The sequence below is a fragment of the Lampetra planeri genome, chromosome 16 (genome assembly GCF_965212315.1).
Source record: "Lampetra planeri chromosome 16, kcLamPlan1.2.h2, whole genome shotgun sequence".
In the NCBI taxonomy this organism is placed as follows: domain Eukaryota; kingdom Metazoa; phylum Chordata; class Hyperoartia; order Petromyzontiformes; family Petromyzontidae; genus Lampetra; species Lampetra planeri.
The window spans coordinates 10,383,990-10,408,102 of record NC_136122.1 but is presented as its reverse complement, the minus strand read 5'-3'; the positions used below and the strand labels follow the sequence as shown (position 1 = coordinate 10,408,102).

General features: G+C 46.2%; 1 protein-coding gene across 1 annotated transcript in view; it reads left to right on the top strand.

Moving 5' to 3' along the window:
- Positions 1 to 12,464, top strand: part of TMEM117 (transmembrane protein 117) — a 57,966-nt gene extending 45,502 nt beyond the window's left edge. Inside the window, exons 7-9 of the mRNA XM_078601539.1 lie at positions 4,640 to 4,799; positions 8,723 to 8,846; positions 9,423 to 12,464. Of these exons, the coding sequence (XP_078457665.1) occupies positions 4,640 to 4,799; positions 8,723 to 8,846; positions 9,423 to 10,105 (967 nt within the window). The 3' untranslated portion in view covers positions 10,106 to 12,464. The remainder of the gene's footprint in view (positions 1 to 4,639; positions 4,800 to 8,722; positions 8,847 to 9,422) is intronic.
- Positions 12,465 to 24,113: the final 11,649 nt, after the last annotated feature.

Sequence of the window (24,113 nt, the reverse complement as noted above, 5' to 3'; positions counted from 1 at the left end):
CACCCGAGGACGGCTGCTTGTGTTGTGGCCGAAACGTCGTGAGAATTTTATTTTATTATGTAAATGTTTTATTATTTTATTATTTCCCTTCTACGTGACTTTACCGAAAGAACCAATAAGAATCATCTCTGTGTCATCATCTTACAAGCACACAGGCATTGCGAGTTCGTTTATTGAAATGTGAATTAACAGGTATAAATGTTTAATATCCTGAGATCATCAGTTTTTGTTTACTTCTCGCAAGTTTTTCTGTTCAATTTCTGACTCAGGTATTGCTTTGAAATAAATACTTTTAATCTCAGCAGGCTCTCAACTGGTTATGAAGAAATTATTTAATTAAATAATATATATATACCTAAAACCCTCACTGAGTTTTAATTTGCGGGATCCTTTTTGGGATAATTGGCCTGACTTTTAGTCCTGTAGTCTGTGCAGCAGCACGAGTAAAAGACCACAATTACTATAAATACGCCTCCATTTCTCCGCTTAAAATAACATCGGCTTTAGTCCATCAGCTTTGATATTGGCTTCTAGATCAATATTAACGAGCAGCATTTGTTTAAACAAGCACAGTCAAGACTCGATTTGACGTTTAGTGTCTCACCAGCTGTCAGGCCTAATAAACTCATGCTGCTGAATTGTACGTACGTGTGTTGAACGTTTTTCGCACCATATGTAGCCAACCGTGCTCATATTATTGGCAAAAGCACTCCATCTGCACAATAGAGCACTCTTTTAAACCTCAATCAAAAAGCAATGTACAGTAGTCTAAACTCTCATTATGTACGGTTGTGACGAATATGGGCAATAATGATAAAAAAAAATAGAGATATCTTTATTCATATCTCTGGAGCTCTGTCTCGTTATCCATAACGGCCCATAATAAATCATTTTTAGGGGTTTTTGTTCGAATGTGTGTTCAGGTTGTACCGCCAGCTTCCAGAAGAAGAAGCTCCCAGTGCGTGGAGTGAAACTCGTCATGCTTTTCAAACGGGAGCACGAAGATCCTACGCAGCAGAAAAGGAAGTGCTTGGCATTGTATCTGGCTGGCCTTTGGCCTTCAGGAAATATAGATTGTCGTGGGAGGCGAGGTTGGGTTAAATGGTATTGTCAGATCAATAATGCATTCCGAAAAGTTAATATTCGGATTCATATTGTTTGTTTCTTTCGGTAAAGTCACGTAGATATAAAAAATAAATTAAAAAATAAAGTGGATACAAAAAAACACTAACGTAGACTGTAGCCTGGTTCTGAATCGGAGTGAGTGTACTGGCAGTCTATAATGTAGACTGTAGCCTGGTTATTAAGTTTGGTGAGTATAATTGCAGTCTATAATGTAGGCTGTAGCCTGGTTCTTAACCTCGGTGAGTGTACTGGCAGTCTATAATGTAGACTGTAGCCTGGTTATTAACCTGGGTGAGTGTAATGGCAGGCTATAATGTAGACTGTAGCCTGGTTATTAAGTTTGGTGAGTATAATTGCAGTCTATAATGTAGAATGTAGCCTGGTTATTAACCTCGGTGAGCGTACTGGCAGTCTATAATGTAGACTGTAGCTTGGTTCTTAACCTCGGTTGAAATTGTGTCTGTGTCTACATCTGATTGGGAACATGTAGATAACATGACTGCTTTATCAGCCACTACAATGTCAGCTAACTAGCCTAGTCAATGATAACTCGCCTTTTGCCCATCCAAGGACGGGTGTATTGCAGTAAATCTGAAACTTGCAAGCGAAAAGCAGACCGCGACGTGATATTCATTACATCAATTTGTGTGCAATTTGTAAGGGCGCGTTGACACAGACCTATGTCATGTAAAGGTGATAATCCCTTGTTCATCATGACGTCCTTTTTACTTTAATGTCTCAACAGCGTTACGCAGATCGTGTGTCGCGTGACGTGAGGGTTCTTGCCTTTGAAGTGAGGGTTGTTAGTTGACGCCGAGGAGGGGGGAGGAGGCGCCTCGGCCCCCCATGTGGAGTGACGTCAGCCGCTAATTATTATGAATGTGGGGGGGGGGGGGGTCCATTTGGAGGACGTCACCTGCTCATGAATATTAATGAGGGGGGCTGGTCAATGTGGAGTGACGTCACGAGCGTTAAGAACAGACATTCCTGGGTGATTATAGCGGGTATTACACAAGATGTAAAAGAAGGCTATTTGACCGAAACTTAAAAATATTCCTTAACTTACGCAGCAATGAGGATTTGTTTCAATGATGGAAAATAAAATGCAGTCGTCTAACAATAACTTGCGTAAACAGACCTCCGTTGACATACAAATAACACTTTCTTTAGTCATCGGCCTTTTTCGCTTCCAGACCAAACATATCCAGAAACATTTGTTTAAGCGAGCAAACTCTGGACCGGTTTCTACCTTTCAGGTCTCATCTGAGGCGGTAACCGTCCTTTTCAAGATGCTTTCAGATGCCCTTCTACGGCCGTCTGTGACGCTCTTCCGTCCGATATGAGGAATCCGTTGGAGCTGTGCACTTTGAAATCATCCAAATCGACAAACTCATTCATTCAGAACCGCTATTCGTGTTTAGTTTGTTCATCCCCCTCGCCCGCACCTCCGTTGGCTACGTACGGTGCAAAAGAAGTTCAACATACACACGTACAGCAGAGTTTTAGAACAGAACACACGTGCTATGGGAGAAGAGTGGAGGTAAAGGACCCCCCCCCCCCGGGTCCCCCCCTACCTTGCAATGGGGGGATGCGAGCTGACAGAGCGCACCAACGCGTTCCCAGGGATTCGTGCTCTGGGCACAACGTCCACTCCGCACCACACCGCGCGGGCAGCCGAGTACATACGGCTCCGAGCCCTTAAGCGACAATCCGTCAGTGCGGAGGTGTCAGGCTCAGCTGTCCCACGCAGCCAATGGGCTCGCCTATGGCCTTATTGTTGGCTTTTTTGGGCGGGTTTTTTGCTGGATATTATTTTCACCGCCGCGCGGTTGTAACGGTTCGTGCCACTGGGCTTGCAATGCGGATGACGCCTGCTCGATTCCGTCTTCCGGCGGGGTGTAGGCGTCTTGAAATCGCCACCGTCTCCGTCCAACGAGCAGTAACAAATGAGCGACAGCCGGAGTTAGTCGCTAGGCAGGGCCGTGTATGGTGGGGAAAAGTGTGGGCAACACCCACGTCTTCAAAAAAACTCCGGCCAGCATGGAAGAATAGGCCCTCTTTTATTCGAGGTCCCTTCTGCCAGTAGTGGATGGAGAAAGTGGCTGCATCTTTGCCTCTGTTATATTTGCAACCTAACCTACCTCCCATGCTTTGTTTATTTGTTTTTTCAATTATCTTTTTGGTGTGGTGTTGTAACTGCATGCTTTTTCAAATCGAGATCAAGGTGCAGCTGTGTTCGTAGATGTGTACACGCCTGTTGTCCATTGTGGGATTTTATTTTTCTGAACTATTTTGCTTGTTAGATGTCGACCCATAATGCAAAGGCCAGCACCGTTGAGGACCAGGATTTTCATCCAGCTGATCGTCCATGACAACCTATGTCCAACATGATGATACACTTGGTTGGGCTATCATTTTATGAAAAAGAGCTATTTAGAAGCTCAGTGTTGTCTTACCTTGTAAGTAAAAAAAAAATAGTAACATCGGAGCGATAGGAGCAGAACCGGCCCTAGACCTTTGGGGGCCCTAAGCAAAATTTGGTTGGAGGCCCCTTTGATGTATGATTGTTTTCATCCACTAGCTAGCAGTGACTCTAGGGGGCCCTCTGCTGGCCACGGGGCCCTTTGCAATTGCAAGGGTCGCTTAGTGGCTGGGCCGGCTCTGGATAGGACCAAAGCGCGTTAACATTCCCAGGGCGCACACGCAAACGTCTCGCCAGCCTCACATGGCCGAGTGCTCTCCACAACTTTGCTTTTAGTGCGGACAAAACTAAAATAAATTCATCATAATATTTTTTCTTCATTTCAACCACAACCTAATATATTTGTGGAGCACAAACACAGCCCATGAAATCGTTTTTCAAACCCCGGAATTTTTTTGGGGGGGGGCTTCTTGCTGTGGGTCGGAACCATACGAGTTGTTTATTGAACAGGCTCACGGCACTCCCCTCCACGTGTTTCAGGTGCTCTCAATGTTAAGAGTCGATTCGCTCGTGCATTCACTTGATTAACACGCGGGGTTAATGCCGGATGTGCTGCGTGGGTAGATGCCGCGGTAAGATGGATGGGTAGAGCGCTGGCTACTGTGCTGTCGGTGTCTGTCTGGTGTTGATGGGTGTGATTATTTCCAGAGCGGTGTGTGGGCTGTCTCTTCTTCGTGTGTTCAGTGGTGTCAGGTGTGCTGTGTTGGTGGGTGTATAGTGTGGGGTGCTGTGTTGGTGGGTGTGTGCATTGTGTGATGTGCTATATAGTGGGTGTGCTGCGTTGTGTAATGTGTGCTGTGGTGCTGTGTGATGTGCCGTGTTGTAGTATGGTGTGCTGTATCGTGGCAGTGCTGCGTTGATATGTGCTGCGTTGTGGTGCAGTGTGGTGTGCCGTGTTGTAGTATGGTGTGCTGTATCGTGTGGTATGCTGCGTTGACATTGACGTGTGCTGTGGTGCAGGGTGGTGTGCTGTATCGTGTGGTGTGCTGCGTTGACGTGTGTTGACGTGTGTTGATGTGTGCTGTGGTGCAGGGTGGTGTGGCTGAGCCTGACCTCGCTCGTGGTCCTCGTTGTGTGCACCGACTGGATCAGCTGGGACGCCATCAACCATGGCTTCCTCCCGAGCGACGAGGTGTCACGTGCCTTCCTCGCCTCCTTCATCCTCGTCTTCGATCTGCTCATCGTCATGCAGGTGCCGCGCACACCGATACCCCGTGTGCCATTCGGTTCAGTCGTCCGTGACTTAAACACCGCAGCGTTTAAACCTCTTGTGATGTATTGAACGAACGCCGCGGGCACTTTGGTGGCGGTAATGTTTTAGCGCAACGGACTTGCAATCCAGAGGTCGCCAGTTTGATCCCCCCCCCGGTGCGTGGCAGTTGAAACAATTGGGGCAGTTCTTCCCTGCCTCTTGTGTGCACGGTGTACAAGCGGGTACCATCACGGTTAGTCGACTGGCAGGTCACGTGTGGTGTGTTAATGGGTACTGCCACCGCTCTCCATAGATCTGGCCAGTGTGAAAAAGAAGCCCAAAATACCGTCGAGTGGACCTCTCCCGCACTCTGTCTGCTTGAGGCCTTTCTGCCTGCTGGATTTTGCATGATGTAGCAATTACAGGGCTGCACATTTAGATTTTGCCTATTTATTGCATGCTATTTGGTGTTCCATTAAGAAAAGTGTCACGTTTAATGACTCAACTTGTTTTAATAAAAACAAATTATTGCCCTGTTCGTATTCAAATTATTCGAGCATCTTAGATATTTCCAAACATTACATTTTTTTTCTCAAGAAAGCGCTATTTGTATTGTCTACTTCTCCATTATCGCCGACCGCCGTGGGATGAAATCTTTCACGCGCATCGAAAATGCATTCACTCCAAAAAATATTAATTGCGTCAACAAATTTCTATCCTGTTTGTTGCAAGTTAGACACGTGTTTAACGAAGGCCCTGTACTTGTTATCCAACATTGTGAACTATCTAAAATAAAATATTCAAATACATGGCACTTATCTTCTTGGTTCTTTCGGTAAAGTCACGTAGAAGGGAAGTAATAAAATAATACAAACAAAACAATAAAATAATTCTCACGACGTTTCGGCCACAAAGCAAGCAGCTGTCCTCACCTGAGGAGAATTATTTTATTATGTTTTGTTTTTATTATTTTATTACTTCCCTTCTACGTGACTTTACCGAAAGAACCAAGAAGATGAATCCCTGCAGTCACGAAAGCTTTAAATCGAAACATGGCACTTACTTGAACCAAACCCCCCCCCAAAAGATTATCTACAGGGCTTTGTAAAGCAAACGAATTAGTTGGTGATACTGCATTGGCAGTTGTGCACAAGCACAGATAAAACAAAAAACTAACAAAAATAACACGAAGAACAAAACACATTGACAAACGTGTCGAGGTTTTTTTTTGTGACGTTAAGGTACATTTTTGTGACTGCTACGGTTGCTTTTCCCCAATTCGAAATTCTCCCCCATAATGTAATTTGATATCACCATCGCAGCAAAAAAATGACACACGTCACAGCAATGCAGTGCACATGCTAAGCCTGCTTGATCAGCGTTAACAGTGACTGCCATCGTGGCTAGCTCCAGATTGATATTTAAAATCCATTACAGTCACTTATGCACCTTCGAGTGCTCAATAGTCGTTGACATCTCAGAGACCTTTGTGCGTCGGTTCATGCTGAGGGAGACATATTCCGAGTGCATCTCACGCTCATATATTAGAATGTCACGGAGCAAGAGCCAATCAGCCATTTCCCATGCTTGGTTTGAGATCTGATTGCTGGCTGCAGATCAGAAGGAAAGCTGCATTTAAAATAAAAAAAATGTAAGACGAGTCGATTTGACTTTTAGCACCATTTAAAATGTCAATGTTTCCACTGTTTATTTAAACTTGCTGTTAAAGTTCATCTGTGTAAGGCCATTATAATTCATATTAATACTTAGTTGAACAAATTTACTTTGCTTGTTATCCACTCATGGATTTTTTTTTATATTCCCCAATTATATAAGTTTGTGCAAGGGGGTGGGAGGGGGGTAGTGCAGTGCGGCAGTGGTTAGCGCTCTGAACCTGGCAACCCGAGTTGAATTCCGGGCCATGGCTAAAATCGGTCATGAGTGACATGAACCTATTTTGACCCCTATGCTGCTGAAGGTGATGGTCAAATAATCCCCACGACCCGCACAGCGTGGGGGAGGCCCTCGCCCAGCCTTGGATTGACAGAAAGCCATAAATTACTTTTAAAAAAAAAGTATTTATTTATTTATTTATTTCTCCTTTATTTAACCAGGTAAAAAAAGCCTTGAGGTTAATTCAGATTTTTCACAACTAATAAATGCAGTCTGAAGCCACTGTTTACCACTTTGATAAACCCGGTCTGTGGGCCATTATGATACAAAAAAAGATTGTTGTTGTTGAGCTATCATGCGTATTTATTTGATTAATTTCTAATAAACTAATGCGATTCAATCATAATTAATAAAATTTCAATATTGCTCGTTTTAGGTATTTATTTAATGTCTTCATGCATCCTGGAGAAATCCGATTAAGGTAATTATATCCTAAAATTGGAATGTACAAGGAGGATATAGAGTGATGAAGTTAACTAAGCGTGCCTCCAACCAAATCCCCGAGAACACACCGCATGTTATTACATCTCAGAAGCCAAGCAGGTTTGAGCCTGCTTTGTACTTGAATATGATACTGCCTGGATGTACCAGGTTTTGAAGGCCTGGGCATGTGAATTAGCCAGGATATATTAATGCTGAATGTTTGCCCCTCATATATGTAAGTTTCCCCCAAGCGCTCATTCATGGATCTGGCCAAACATTCCAATGTGGGACTACCCCATAAAACTAGTCTTGGGAATCATTGAGCCTATCGTGGATAAATGATTGTAATTTGACACACTGTGAGATGAACTGCAATGCTCGTGCCCTGCATGTACACAGGACAGTTACATAAAGAATCCTTCATCTAACAGTGTATTTTTTTCTTCGACTTTTCACGCACCACACAATATTTGCTCACTGTCATAGAGAGAGAGAGGGAATGGCTCAGAGGTGCGAGGAACCACAGATACGTGAGAAGGCAGCCGTGCAATGAGCCGGCACCAACAAAACCCCAAGATCTGCCACCCTCTATCATGAAATTGTTGTCGAACAACCCGTGAACGTTTACATGTGGGAGGAATCTGAAGCACATGGACAAAAACCCACGAGTTGTGTGAGATGGGGAAACGCTCTGTCCCATACATACGGAACACGTTGAGTCCTCACTTGCTGTACTGTGTCCTCCTGGCAAGCCAGGGTATGGCACCATGATGCCCACGGGAAGGGAGTTGCAAAGCATTATTCTGATCCAACAATCAATGCCTGCACAGTGCTCGATTACAGGCGTGCATCACCACCTGCCCGGCACATTGTTGGTTGTTAATTTGTATATGTACAGCCCACTGCTGGATGAGGCACCTTCCGTTGCTGTGCGGGTCGTGGGCGGGGGGGTATTTAACCATACTTTACCACACTAGTCAGTGCAGGATAGGGAAGGCAAGTACAGTAAAACCTTGGATTGCGAGTGTTTTGCAAGACGAGTAATTTTTTAAAATAAATATTAATTTCATAAACGAGCGAGGTCTTGCAATACGAGTAGCACGTGTATACGCTTTGTCTGCCCAGCGTCACGTGATCACAACTGATATACGAGTGCTTTGATATACGAGTGCTTTGGATTACAAACACGTTTCCGGAACGAATTATGCTCGCAATCCAAGGTTTTACTGTATCATAGTCTTTGGGGGCATCGATGTTCAATATCAGAATGGAGATTGCTGCACTGGCTCCGTTGCCCACCATACAACTCCGCAGCAGCCAGCACTACTTATTATGCACAGCAGTAGCCCATCCAGACAGTATCCATGCTCAACCCCGCGTATCCTCCCAGATCTGACGAGACCAGGAGCATTCTGGGCGATTTGGCTGGTTGCTTGTAAATATACGAGTAATTGCAATGTGTGAAATTAAACATAAAAAAATAAGTACATCCTTACGCAGTTGATGTTCACTATATATGCCCCCATCCCCCCCCCCCCCCCCGTTAGGATTGGGAGTTTCCTCATTTCATTGGAGCGATGGACGTGAAGCTGCCTGGCCTCCACACATCCCACATTCAGCTACAGCTGCCAAGATGCATCTTCAAAGAGGTTTACCACATCCACATCACAGGTAACTGTGTGCTCATGGGCAGCGGAGTGACAGATTTTATTGTAATTGTTCCCAGAAATGATTTTTATAATTTTAACAAAATGCTTTTTTTATCATGATGATATGATCAAGACGTGTGTTTATCCATAATGCCCCACAGTAATGCATAATGCACACAATATATATTTTTTGCATTGAACAGGGTCCCAAAGATGAGATGGAGTGTGCTTACCAATAACATCTGGAACCCAGTACCATTTATTTAATAAGCCTGACCCTGCTGATGGGTCTCCGCAGGACCAACATGTATAAATTTGGCTTACTTAAACAAATGCTACTGGATAATATTCATATTCTTAGGTTTTTTCGGTGAAGTCACGTAGGTAAAAAATTTAAATTATTAAAAGTAAAAAAATCTAGAATGGATAATATTGGTCTGGAAAGCAAAGACGCAGAACAGAGTTCTGATTTTATAAACGTTTACCCATAATGCTTCACACACGAGTTTTTTATGCAGTGTATTTCAACTGAGTTATTCTAAATGTAAACCGCAAGTCAAAAAAAAACAATCTCACGCGACTTTTCTCGTGATATCAGGCAAATGGTTCAACTACGGCATCATCATACTGGTGCTCATCTTGGACCTGAACATGTGGAAGAATCAGATCTTCTACAAACCCTACGAATACGGCCAGTACCTCTCCCCGAGCCTCAACATCTACACGGTGACCAACGTAAGCCACTTCAAAGCCTTCAACGCGAGCACCTTCACCTGGGAGTGGCGCACCGCGCACGTCAACCCGGACACCAACCGCACGTATACCCAGGGTGACCTGTTCATGTTCAGCAAGTTCGTGGACACCGGCCTCTCCACCAAATGCCTCGCCTTCCTGCCCAGCCTGCTGGCCTTCACCATGTTCGGCATCTTCGTCGTCATCTTCGGCCGATTCAAGGAGGGCGAGCTGCTGCCGGGGGACGTCAAGATGTACCAGAAGGTGGAGAGCGTCGGCTTCCCGTGCTTCAACACCATGCTGCTGACCCGCGTGCCCAAAAGTCACGGCGAGAACAGCGGCGGTGGCGGCGGTGACGGCTCGTACCGAAGGCGAGCCGAAGCGGGCGACAAGGCCCTCGACGATTTCCAGGCGGAAGGAGACCTCGGAAATGTTGAGCCGCGTTCGAAGGTCGGCCGAGACTCTGACACGAACTGCGGCGGGGAGGACGACTGCCGGGGCGCCTCGGACTTCCGACCCAACCCAGTGCGTGAAACGGAGCTCCTGTGACGAGTGTGATAGATCTACCGGTTCCCACCCCGCCCGCCCGCCCGCCCGCCCGGTTACGTTGATGCCTTCAAACCGGCATTACGCCTGTTGTGTAAAATGTAACGACATCAATAAAAGAAAACACGTACACGCCTTGCCTTACAAATAAAGTAGCTGCCCGAGCGCGATGAGCCGGAGTCACGTTAAGTGTGCACGCAAACGCGGAACGCAGTTGTCTCGCTCGGCGGGCAGCGAGGGGAGGGCGTACGTAACCGTGCACGCGTGCGTAGGTTAAACGTGATAAATATTTGTTGCTTAACTCTAAACGAATATAGATTGGTTTGTTGTGGTGAATATGGTTCAAATGCAGTCGACAGCTGTGCTGGTAATGCAGAAGGCTATTCGTGCTTGACTGCCAGCCCATTTAAAACGACTGAGGTGTTACATCCCCATAAATGCTCCGGCGTATTGAATATCCCCTCCCTTTATTAAGTTGGCAACAATGCACCTGGCATAGCCTGGGATGGCTGTGTCGTTGGTTCTCATCGCAAGCAGAAATAAGCAACGATCAGTGCGGTGAAGTATGGGCATATAACACTTGTATGACCTGCACGACGTGGGGAGGCCGTCATCCAGCAGCGGATTGACAACAAGGGCTGTTCCACGTGGTCTGTCCCATGACCTGCGAGCGAGCCTTCGACACTTCACGCGGCCTCGGAGTGCACCTGGCCTGGCACAAGCGCCGTGGTGGCGTCCCCGCCAATTGGTGGCGGCTGTTGCGGTTTTGTTGTTGTGGACAAGGACGGCAAATCCTCGCGCAGCCTTCGGGTGACGCGAGCGGGCAGTTTGTCTGAGAGGGCAGTTTGTCTGAGCGGACAGTTTGTCTGAGCGGGCAGTTTGTCTGAGCGGGCAGTTTGTCTGAGCGGGCAGTTTGTCTGAGCGGGCAGTTTGTCTGAGCGGGCAGTTTGTCTGAGCGGGCAGTTTGTCTGAGCGGGCAGTTTGTCTGAGCGGGCAGTTTGTCTGAGTGGGCAGTGTGAGGGCCACTCGCAATCAGACAAATGAACGATGCTCACCGCGGTACACCAAGGGATGTACGCTCCTGCACGGACAAATACGAGACTTAAGAACTCGCGCTAACGTCTTGTTATCGTCAATGATCACCTGGCACAGGACGTACGTACGTTGAACTTCTTTCGCACCGTACGTAGCCAACCGTGCTTATCCGAGGTGCGGATGCCCGGCACAGAGGATGGAGTTCAAAATTGCCCGAGCCGGAGCATGTCGTTGACTCACCAAATGAACAAACGCGTATTCAGCGTCTTTCCAGAAGAAGGATCCCACACCACTTGCATAATTAAAGCTTATGTGCGGAGCCTTTTCAAAAACCGAAGGTCCTGTAATGAAACATGTTTTCTGTATTTCACTGAGCTGCTCGGCATGTTAAAACGGCACCCAGTATGCCCAGCAACCTAATTGAATCTGAAAACTTCTGCAACAAATTTAGCAAAAAAATGTTTGGCTTCCTTTATTTTTTTGTCACCGACGCAATGGCATTTTTTCGCTGCAAACTCAGCTCTAAATGTTTAATATTGGGGGGGGGGGAGGTTGCTCATTGCTCGCTTGGTTGTGGGTGTTTTGCGCACAACACACAGACACCTCTCGTTATTATTCGTAGAGCCGTTACTAAAAGACGCTCTCCGCCGAGGTATCCGTTTGAAAGTCATTTATAAACAACACAAACATCAGAATAGGGTTTTCCCCTTTTTCTGGCGACAAAACAGGTGTTAAGATGTTAAAACACCAAACTGAAACCTTTTACAAGGAATCATGTCTGCATTAACCACGATACTTGTGGTCAGAATGCAAACAAAAAACATACTCTGATAATATATGCATTGTCCTTGAAACTGATTGGTCCGCACCAGAGACAGCTTTCTTTGGAGCCTAGTCTCAAACGGTGTTAGACCAGAGGACACCAAAAATAGAATTAGCGGTTAGTTTCACAAGTTTGAAAATGGAGACGTTGACGTTAATTCCCCCCCCACACCCACCAACAATTGTCCGAAATATTTATCTGAAAGTTCTTGCGACGGTAGTTTGCTAGAAGTTAAGTTCAACTTTCTTTCGGAGGAATATTTGCGCGGTTTCCAGAGTAACTCGGAAGAGCCGCGTCGACGCGCGTTTTCCGCGTTCGCGTACGATTCTGTCGGTGATGTCGTCGGTGTCGTGCGTACGCAGTCCGGTGTCTTCCTCCGTCGTCACGTTTCCCGTCTTCTTAGGTGAGTCTCGATGGCGCTCTTCGTTGGTGCCTTGTGTTTATATTGTTTTTTTTTTAATGTCTTAGTATTTAATTAATAAATGAATCGCATTCGTCTAAGTATGTGCCGCATCTAAAGTATGTTTTTTTTTTACACTTGAGAGTATTTAAGTACATTCAGTAACGGTACAAATCTACGGATTGAATGTAGGAATGAAAAGCAGCATACCAACGCACCCGCAGAGGAACGGCGTCAATAGGTGATATTGCCTGCTGTGGTATGTGGACCGAGACATGGACAGTGATAAAGGCAGTGTAACAACAACTGAGAAGTACACTAAAGAGGCATGGATAGTTAGTTACTTGCTGCGAACTAAACTGGCAAGACAGAAATGGGAACACGTGTGTCAAAAACATGAATGCAAATGAGAGATTTTGATTTAAAGCTTTCGTGACTGCGGGGATTCATATTCTTGGTTCTTTCGGTAAAGTCACGTAGAAGGGAAATAATGAAATAATACAAATATTAAATGAATGCAAATGAGAGATTTTGATTTAAAGCTTTCGTGACTGCGGGGATTCATATTCTTGGTTCTTTCGGTAAAGTCACGTAGAAGGGAAATAATGAAATAATAAAAATATAAAACAATAAAAATTCTCACGGCGTTTCGACTGCAACACAAGCGATCATCATCAGGTGTGAAATCCACAGCAAGAAACATTTTCTTGCTGTGGATTTCACACCTGATCATGATTGCTGATGATGATCGCTTGTGTTGCAGTCGAAACGTCGTGAGAATTTCTATTGTTGTATATTCATATTATTTCATTATTTCCCTACTACGTGACTTTACCGAAAGAACCAAGAATATGCAAATGATATATATTGACTTGGCAGGACACATCAACAGCACTATTCTTTGCTTGAGGTCTCGCAAGCACTTTTGGACCCATGCGCTTAACCTCAAACAATGAGAATTAATATTCTCAGGTTTTTTCGGTAAAGTCACGTGACTTTACCGAAAAAACCTGAAAATATGAATCATTGCAGTCACGAAAGCTTCAAATCTAGAATGAGAATTAAACCCCCGATGAAGCCTGGTGAGCCGAGTTCAAAAGAACTCGCAAAAAATAAAACGACACCTCGTGAAAGACGCAACGCAAAAGATTCGCTGGGTTTGGTCTTCCACGAAGCTCACGGTCCACGCTAAATCGCATCCACTGCACAAACCATGGCAGATGCGGATGCCCGATGCACAAAATGTAAAATTAAAAACTGTCCAGTGTGCGATTGTGGTCATTCAGAACAGACCGTACAACGTGTAACGACGCAATGCACAATCCGAATATAACAAGGAGACATCACAGCGATCGACTCCGCTAATGCTGACGCGGTTATCTGGCTTGACCACCCGAATTGTAGTTGCTGCTTTGCGTCGACATCAACAGCCATACGAAAGAAAAGCAAGAAGATCACGAGACGAAACTGGTGGCGGATCGTCGGCCAAAAGAGGGGAGCACGCTCGAGAGTACGACTACCGCAGAGCTGCAGCCATGTTCAGTTCATTTATTAGGTATAGCCCTGTGAGCCATTCGGCTCTTGAATCGGGTGCAACCGCAATAAACAAAAACATAAACAAGAAACGTCTTAAAGTGACTACGCGCAACAGAAAAATCCAGGAAAAAACAGCAGTCTTCCAGAAAAAAGCACCGCACATCAACGCTGTGTGCAAAAATCCCAGTGGGATGAAAGTCAAACAACAACAACCATAAGACAATTTAGATTAAAGGTATCAGTCTGACTCTGTACTACAACTAACAAATATGGCTAAACCAAAAGTTTTCGAAATCACCAAAACCAAGCTATAAAAACAATGTAACAGTGATCACAGGAACTGTGATTCAAATTTAACAATAAACGACATACGTAACATGTATGTACATAACATGTATATCGTTTATGCGATGGAGGTTGATTCACGTACAGGAGCGAGATGGTGGAGTATTGCACCGCGAGACTGCGAGGGAGGGTAACAACATGGGGAGTGGAGCTGAGAATTTCTCATGAAGTGAGATCCGAGTGTGACTTCCCAGTCTCGGCAATAAGGATTGCAACTGGGATCGCATTCGATTGCTAGGGGCATCGGTAGAATCGCGGAATCGGTACGGAGGCTGGGCTGCACAGAGTCCAAGCGTGGTGTTTAGTCAAGAAGGCCAATTGGCCCTAGGCGGCCCAAGTAGAATTGCCATTGCAACATATGTCCTGTGCCTATTTAATACGTTTCATTTGTGATTCTGGTCAATGCCAGCCCAGTGGTATCAGGGTTCACATCTGGGACTCACAACTGGGATAACGGATGATATTCCATCGCGACCACTACGACCACCACGGAGACGTGTTTAGACTATCACTCGAATCGCCACTCGAGCAACCGAGACTACCAGGACTGCCACTTGGATTATGTTTTCATACAAACTGTATGTACACCTGTCTCCACGCTGGCAGCTTTCAGACAAAAGGTCAGGTTTGACAGTTGTATAACACCAAATAACTATCATTAACATAGCCACTTCCGTGCCCAGTTACATATTAATTTCTCACTTTAACATGATGCTAATCTCTCACATTAACATAGCCACTTCCGTGCCCAGTTACATGCTAATTTCTCACTTTAACATCACTCGACCCAGCCACTTTTTTATGACCCTTGGGCTACACCCATTTCAAACCTTTTAAAACAGTCTGCATCAGTAGCAGACCATGCTTTCCCATCTGATGACGGACGCTTGTGTTGCGCCCGAAATGTCGTGATCTATTTTATTTTATACCTACGTGACTTTACCGAAGGAACCAAAGAGTATGAAACTTAAGAGGCAATGTTGGGTGCAATTTACCCACAGGGAAATTTGGTGGAAGTGAGCGTTTGGGACTATACCGTACTGATGGGTCATACTCGTGCTGAAACTGATCTACAGTCTGTCACTGATGCCTGTCAGTCGGTCACATTTTCTCATTTATTTTTTATGTTGACCGAAGTCAAGAGGACCACAATGCAGTGCTCCATGAACTGCTGATGGTTGTATGCATAATGCACAAAGGCTGAGTGCTTCTTGTACAAGTTCTCACATGTTGTTTGAAACTTAAAACAGGATTGTGACTGGAGAAAAAAATGTCAAGCTGCATGTTTACACCGAGGCCACCCGACTGAACGGGATCGTAGTGTGTTATCAACCAGTTCTCTTACGTCTTCTCTTCCCCAAAAAAACAAAAACACACGTTCATATTTGCTCAAGGTCACTCATCCACCTACCTCGTGGTCCTGCATGTAATGCTCATTGGGTTTTCTGTCAGGGCAGTGGATGTGTCGCCATTCCCATTGGGTACATCTTCCCCCAATGGTAGTGGACATGCGCAAGTCAAAGACATCATTGTATGTATGTTGAACTTTTTTTGCACCGTACGTAGCCAGCCGTGCTAACCGGAGGTGCTTGGGAAGGACAACAAACTAAACACAAAAAGAAGTGCTCAAGGAATGCGTCTTCAAACCAGATTTAAAAGTGCATAACTCCAGTGGCTTCCAAATATCGGACGGAAAAGTGTTCCAGAATCCGGCAGAAGCGCTGAAAACCGCGCGCGATGCGGCGACCGCCTTTGTTCGACGGTTCGCCAAAAGCCGCTGCGAGGATGACCGGAGTTCGCGTGATGGGTTAGGCTCCTTGACGAGATCAGAAACGTAGCGCGGTTCATTTGTGGCAAGCGCTTCTGTGTGTAATGAGTGCGACCTCAAAATGTATTCGTTCGGCAAACGGAAGCCAATGCAGCTCACCGAGCACTGGATGGACACGGCTGGATTTTACTGCTAAGAAAAGTAAGTACCGTTACTATTGTATTTTACCAGGGGAGGCCCACTAAGCTAATAGCTATTTTTCAGAAGCGACCTGCCCACAAATTAATGCTCAACGAAGTGGCTTGTCATGCGGAAATGTACCGCGGCCAAATTCTGTTGATTCTAAATGTGGAGGGGAAAACCGGAGGACCCGGAGAAAATTCCATGCGACCACGGAGAGAGAGACGTGCAAACTCCACATATACAGCAGGCGTGAGGATCGGGATTGAACCCACGACCTGTATACCAGGCGAGGTAGTTAACATCTCGCCACCATGGCGCCCAGTAGCTTGGGCAAGACATGTCGCTCGAAGTGATGATGGCCGGTGGTCAAGGATAACAACGGAGTGGCAAAGAAGAGATGGAGTGTATCTGTGGGCATGGCCACCACGGAGATGGAGCGATGGAATTCGCTCCTGTGCAGGTCCTGGTGGATTACTGCATCGCAGGTTAAAGTGAATGATGGCGACAGCTTCTGGGGGGAGGCCGTCGTCCAGCAGCGGATTGACCATGGCGGATGATAACGATGACGACGCTGCATTTTGGGACGGAGCGGTGGCGCAGTGGTTCGCACGTGACGCTGAACAATCGGCAACCCGAGTTCGATTGCTGGCCAGGGCTGTCGTGAGAGCCAGAACTGAACCAGTTGGACCCTAAATTCCACTGCCGAATGAGAGCCTCCATCCAGCAGTGGATTGACTCGGTGTTGCACATTATGAATTCATGATTACATTGTGTCTAGGGTGGCAGCAGCCGCACATAGCTCCACGCGCAGCACCCGATGTTGAGGCATGCTGTACGAACGTTTGGAGAGGCAGAGTCGATGCAATTGAGTTGATGTTGGAACTGCAGTGGTTGCGCACTCAACCAATTGCTCTGAATTTACAATGCAATGCGATCCGTCGGCAAAGACATCTCTTGGCGCAGCGCAGCCCTTAACATTCTCGCCCACGAGGGCGAGGCAATAAATAAACAGCCTGAACAGATGCCGTTATTATATGTGCAAATGTAAGCAGCGTACGCAATATACGGCCGCAGTATATATTATTAAGTCCACGAGGATGAATAGTGTCCTGCATATTAAATTTGCCACCGTGGAATCAGTGCGGATTCAGTTTCCTTTTTGGTTTTAAACAACGGATTCTCTATCTCCGTTCCAGCACGGTTGGGTTTCCACTCGAACTGTTGCGCCTGCTTGATTCCACGCGGCTGGCGTTTGAGCTGCTTGCTGCCTGTCAAGTCGGTCACGATTGCCCAAATGTATTTCGATGGTGACCTCAGACACGAGGACCCACGGTGCGCTCATATTCTTAGGTTTTTTTCGGTAAACTCACGTAGGTAAAAAATTAAAATGAAAATTTCTAAAAGTAAAATAAAATAAAAAAATAAAATAAAAATTACGAAGTTTCGGAGGCAACACAAGCTTCCGTCTTCAGGTGGAACCGTCACAGCACGCTTGCTTTATTTTATTTTACTTTTATTAATTTAAATTTTTTACCTACGTGACTTTACCGAAAAAAACTAAGAATATGAATCCTTGCAGTCACGAAAGCTTCAAATCCACGGTGCGCTCCTTCAGGAGCCGCTGATTGTATTTTGCATGATACACAGGCGGTGTGCTCTTTACGCGGCTTTTGTTTGAAACTTCGGGTTTTCCGAGCCCACACTGTTATTCTGTTATGGTGGGGTTCCCTCAATATTCACAGGCTTTATTGTCGGTGGCATTTGCAAAGCTCAGAGGTCCCATAGTGTGTAAGCGAGGACTCCAAAATTATGGTTTCCAGAGGCAGACTTTAATGCGTGGCGGCATTGGTGCCTCGGCTGTGCTGATGATGCTCTGTATCACTACTGGCTGTCAGTCGGTCTCATTTATTTGAATTTATATTGACGATGACCCAAGGATGAAAGGACCGCAATATACTTATTCAGGAACTGCTGATGTTTTTTTTGCGTAAGCACAGAGGCTGAGTGGTTCTCCACGTGTCTGTGTGTTGCTAACAACTCACGGCATTTGAGCGTAGGTGGTGTGTGTGTGTGTGATGAATGCTGGGAATACCTGGCAAGACGGGATAGGCAATGCATGAGCCTGGAAGAGAACATGGCGGGTGAGTGTTGTAGATATTATTTGGAGAGAGAAAAAAACTGCTGCGCCGTGTGGGATGTGTGCAGGCTGGGGGTGGGGGGGTAAGCAATTTTGAAGGTTGGGAAGATAACATGGCAGTTGAATGTCGTCGATGTGATTCGGCAGTCATTGGTGAGGGCCGATCGCCGAGACAGACATTGAAATGGTCTCCCACCGGCTCCAGCGAGCAAGGGGAAGACCTGGGGCCAGATGGTGGGAGACTGTTGGGGTAGAGCTTGGAGGTGGCTGTGGGGTTTCGTCGAGGGTAGAAAGAAAGCCTCGACGAGGTGCGGTGGCGTCAATGGTTTTGGCCGCAATGACGCCTTGATCTTATCTCACTCTGTTCGCGGGAATCGCAGCACACGGGCGGATGAGTGGTGGCGTGTCCTCTTCATTATTGGACGCTCCCAGACGTTGCGCCTGGTGTCAATACCGTTATACAAATATGGACATGCACAGACCCTACAGTATTATTAGACGAACCTTGAACTTTTGCTGTAAAACGCAGGGGGGGGGGGAGGTGCGTTAATTTACCGCAGAATACGATCATTTGACGTCTAATACCTAACGAGGAAGACAAATGGTGACTACGCACCGATTTTGTAATGTTTTCCAACGCGCGCGTGTCAACCCCGGACATGTGCACAACTTACCACGATCACGCCCAGGTGCCCAGCAAGCGGTGGGTTCAGCAGAGGCTCTGACCGAGGAAGCAACGCTGACAAAACCCCTCTCGGTCGGCAGGGCTGCTTTTGCACGGTCCAAGTCCCCGCATGGCGGAGCAACGTTTCTAACAACACGTTTCGTGTTCGCGTTGTAGCGTCTCCCCGCGTGCGATTATCGTGGTGATCCGTCACAGCAACGCCGACGGGATTGAGTGGCACGCGGAGCGAATGCGCAAACGGCCTCCAACCTTTAAGTCGGACGACGTCATAATCACAACAAGAACACAGCAGAGACCCCTGCACCATGACAGCGGTTGAGCGGCGATGCTCAAATCAAGAAATCAACCGACACCAGGCACAAGGAGCCGACTCTTGCAGGTGAGCTCAACTCTCAAGGTGCAGTCAGGCAGTGCTGCTATCACCCCCCCCACCCACCAGGGGCGGTTTCTTCATTAGGGCGATTGGGCGACGCACCACCAATCTCATTCAACCAGAGTTACGCGAGCCGTTACTGTGCCTCTGAATATAGTCCAATCAGCGTCATGTCATGTTCTGTGGAGTACCGCCTCTTTTTGGGCGATTTCACTCCGGCTGAGAATCGCCCCGAGTGGCCCCATAGACTTACATTCAAAGATGTTTTTTTTTCGAACGGGGGGCGCTGCAATGCATTCTCTATGGCTTCCGGGAGGGCTCGCACTAACGTGCTTACGTCATCATACGTAAGAACGTTTCAGTCAACAATATTATTTGTCGCCACCTAGTGGAATCTTGAATAAAAAAAACTGAGTGGATTGTAATAATAGTGAGTATAGAAACAAACAAGATGTATTGTAAGAGTCACTTTATTTTTCATTAATATTAAAGAAGTGAAGTTGCCTTTACATGCTTAAGCTGTTAATTTATCCATTGCATGGGTGGACCTTATCCTTATCAATCATCCAGACATTTGCCCCCCCCCTGAGAGATTTTGCAAGAGCCGCCACTGCTACCCACCACTATTAAAGCTTCATTATACCCGGCTGCATAGCTTCTTCCCATTCGGCCTTCACATCGGGAACGCGCCCAGAGTGAATGTTCGCAGGCACTCGAACACTGGGGAGCCCCTCTCTGTACCAGCGTAGACGGCACCCTCGTTGTGTTCACCTTCTGAAGCGCTCGCTCGTCACCGTGGCGTGCGCGATAACCACCACCACGTGGCTTTTCTTTCGTGTTGTGCGCGGTGCTTTTAGCGCCACAGCGCGTGGATTTATAGCGATTGTTGTCATTCGTTTGCTGGTGACTGTGTATTTCATATCGGAATCGCCTCCGGTGCTGTTGCTGCTGGCGGCAATAAAAGTTGTTTACAAGTCAAAAGTCTCCTCTCTTCTCGTCTCTCCGTCTCTCTCCTCTCGCGTTGCACAACCCCAGCCGTGTTCTCGCTCATCGCTGGAGTTTACCACTTTGCCTTTGACAGCTCCGGGGATGCTCGCAGGATTTATAAATGACCAGCTTTACTAGCTTCGCCCGGGACTTGGATTCACCACGCCCGGCCGCCTTTGTCTCCCCAATGGCGATGTTCACACACCACACCAGTTACTCGTTTGAGGCTGAGTCGACCTAGGGGAGGCCCAGGACCGGTTCAAATAATCGTCACCGGTAGTGGCCGTTTAGCGGGAATCGAACTCGGGTCGCCGGGTTTGTAGCGCTGCGTGCTAACCACTATAGGTACACATACACGCGCTTGCTGCAGACACACACAACTTTCAGGGTGCGTACGGCAGTAAACGAGTGAAATAATTAACCAATGCTGCGTGCAGAACGCCTTAGACCTGCATCACATTTGTATTTCACTTTACCCGGGGGGGAACATCAGCAGGCACACTGCGTGACGCTTCTGCACACGGGTCACATTACAGATGTGACGTCACAGCTAACTTGCCATGCAAAATAAATTCATTATTGTGCGTCCCCCCCCCCCCCCCCAAAAAAAAAATACAAAAGTCTATGTTTATAATTTTTGCATGGTGTACATTCTGGAAAGTACCCACATGGCAAATTTCAAGTTTTTTGCATGTCGGGAAGTACGATAAACATTTTGAACAGACACACATATTCACAAATTTCCCTTTTTTATATATATAGATCAAGTCGAGTCACGTGAGTTCCCTGACAATCAAAGTGCATCGCTAGAAAATTGTCGACCGCTTATGTAATTTTGACCTGAGTCTTTTTTTTTCGGAAGCACCCCGCCTAGCATCATTATCATCAACATCACCATCATCATTATCATCGGCAGCCTTGATCAATCCACCGTTGGATGAAGGCCACCCCATAAGTCAACGTAGGACGTTTCAATCCTCGGTCTTTTAGTTCTATGCTAATAGTTTCGTTTCAATATATTTTTGTAATGTTTGTTTTGAGTTATAAAAAAAGAAACAGTGCAGTTTGTTTTCGCTTGAGCAGCACCCTGCTTCTCGACCAGCAAGTGAGTGGCGTCGTTTGTGAGCGAGTTAGCTGCTGTGTGGGTTAGCGAGTGAGTTGTTGGTGCGTCTGTGTGAGTGAGTACATCCAGGTTCGATTCCCGCTCACGGCCAACACCACTGACGATCATCTGAACCGGTCCGGGGCTTCCCCTAGGTCAACTCAGCCTGAAATGAGTACCTTGTGTGGTGTGTAAACATCGCCACTGGGGGGACAACGGCGGTCGGGCGTGGTGCTGGCCACCCACCCCCTCGTGTGCGGTTCCGTGCTTCATAGGTGCTCGCTAACAGCACTTTCCCCCACAGTCTTTTAAGGCTACACGGGGGATCTTTGTCTTTGTGTACATCCGAGCGCGCTGGCTGGCTGCTCATTATTCCACAGCAAAAAAACGCAGCTGTTGAAAAACAGCTACAGCCGCAGCGCAGCCTGATGTTACAATGTACTTTGCCTTGTCGCTGTCAAATCGGACACTGCATCACGCGCTTTCAGTAGCGCTTCTGCGGCCGTCTGGAACGCTCTTCCTTCCCATATAAGGACGCCGCTGGAGCAATTGCACTTCTAAATCTACTAAATTTCAAACTCATTTCTTCATAACTACTTTTTTGCGTTTAGTTTGGTGCTCTTGCGCACGTATGGCGCAACAGAAGTTCAGCGTGCATATATACAAGGCAGGGTAGCATTAACTTATAGTTAGCAATACCATGAAGATTTAGAAACCTCGCAGCGTGCCGCCCAGGTGAGTGTCACTTTTTAGGCCCGTAGCTTCGCAGAATTTAAAGCGTACAACTTTAATTGATCATTAAAAAGAATGTGCCCTTATTCTGCCAGACTGATCCGCGATAATGAGCACTGCAGGGAGAGGGTGGGTGCCATTCATGCAGCTGAACCCTTAGACCGCATTGCACGCTGGTCAATTCATTATAAGCGCAATGGTCTTCTTCTCAACGCTGCAATAACACGGCGAATTGGCTCGGTGAGTGAATATTAATTGCGGCGGTGAAATTCGTCAAAGAAATAAAGTTTAGGAATGTCATGGACTAAATACGTCGTGATGAAGAAATGTCCGCGGTCTCAACATATATGTACGAATAGCATTCATATTGAGATAATTGAAATGCCAAAACATAAAGTACGTGAAGCTTAACAAGGAATTGCATCTTCATTTATTCTTTATATCCGTACGTATAGAACAAACTTGTTTTCCAGTATTTGTATTAAATCACACGTAATTGCAATGGTTTTATACTTCTAGATTTGAAGTTTTCGTGACTGCAAGGATCCATACTTTTTGTTTTTTTCGGTTAATTCACGTAGGTAAAAAATATAAAATTAATTAAAATGAAAACAAATAAAATTAAATCACGACGTTTCGGAAGCAACACAAGCAACCGTCCTCAGATATGTTGACTGCTCCAGCAAACCGTATACTTCCTCCGTAATACGAAATCTTTAATCGCATTGATTCGCCAACCGCGATTATTATAATAATAACAAGAGCGGCTGCGGTGCAAAGCAACAGCACACCGTTTGCGGATGAACAGGTACACGCGGGAACATTTGTGCCCGTAATAGCCGAACGTTCCTGTGCTCAGGGAACACACCCACGGTCAATTTGAACATCCAAGCGAGAGGCTGCTCAAACCAGGGTCTGCCAAAGCACCACCGCTTCCATTGCCTCTCCCCACCGGGGGAGTGGGTGGGGGGGGGGAGCTTCTTGCTGAAATTGACAGCATCCACAACTCCCGCGTGGCACCGGGAACCAGCTGCATCTCTCGCCCGTCTGCGCCCAAGTCGACACGGCGAATGCCCTTGCGTTCCCCCACTGCACGTGATTAGCATCTGTGATGTAACGTGCGAGGTGGAGCATCGGCGGGCGCCGTTGTTACGACTCGCCCTGTGATGTGGACCTCCGGCAATCCCCGATTTATTCTAGATTTGAAGCTTTCGTGACTGCAAGGATTCATATTTTTAGGTTTTTTATTTCACAAAAGTAAAATAAAATTATTTTATTTTACTTTTATTAATTTTAATGTTTTTACCTACGTGACTTTACCGAAAAAACCTAAGAATATGAATCCTCGATTTATGTTTCCCAGCCGGCGTTTAACATCGGCGGCGAGCGATATTTCGAATCGGAGCTTCACCGATCCGCATCGATCTTGTGCGGTGAAGTGTGGTCAAACAAACCTTTCCTGATTCTAGATTTGAAGCTTTCGTGACTGCAAGGATTCATTTTGTTAGGTTTTTTCGGTAAAGTCACGTAGGTTAAAAACATTTAATTAATACAAGTAAAATAAAATAAAAATCACGACGTTTCGGAGGCAACACAATCTTCCGTCTTCAGGTGGAACCGTCACAGCACGACTGCTGTATCAAGTGATGTGACGGTTCCACCTGAAGACGGAAGCTTGTGTTGCCTCCGAAACGTCGTGATTTTTTATTTATTTTTATTATTAATTTTAATCTTAATTTTTTACCTACGTGACTTTACCGATAAAACCTAAGAATATGAAACCTCCCCTGGCCAACAGGCGTTTGGGGTACAGCCTCTTGCAGGAGTCGATCGAGTAAAAGGCCGTAAAATATTATTGTAATTTAATATGGGGAAAATGCACGGATGGCTTCATGATCATCTCTC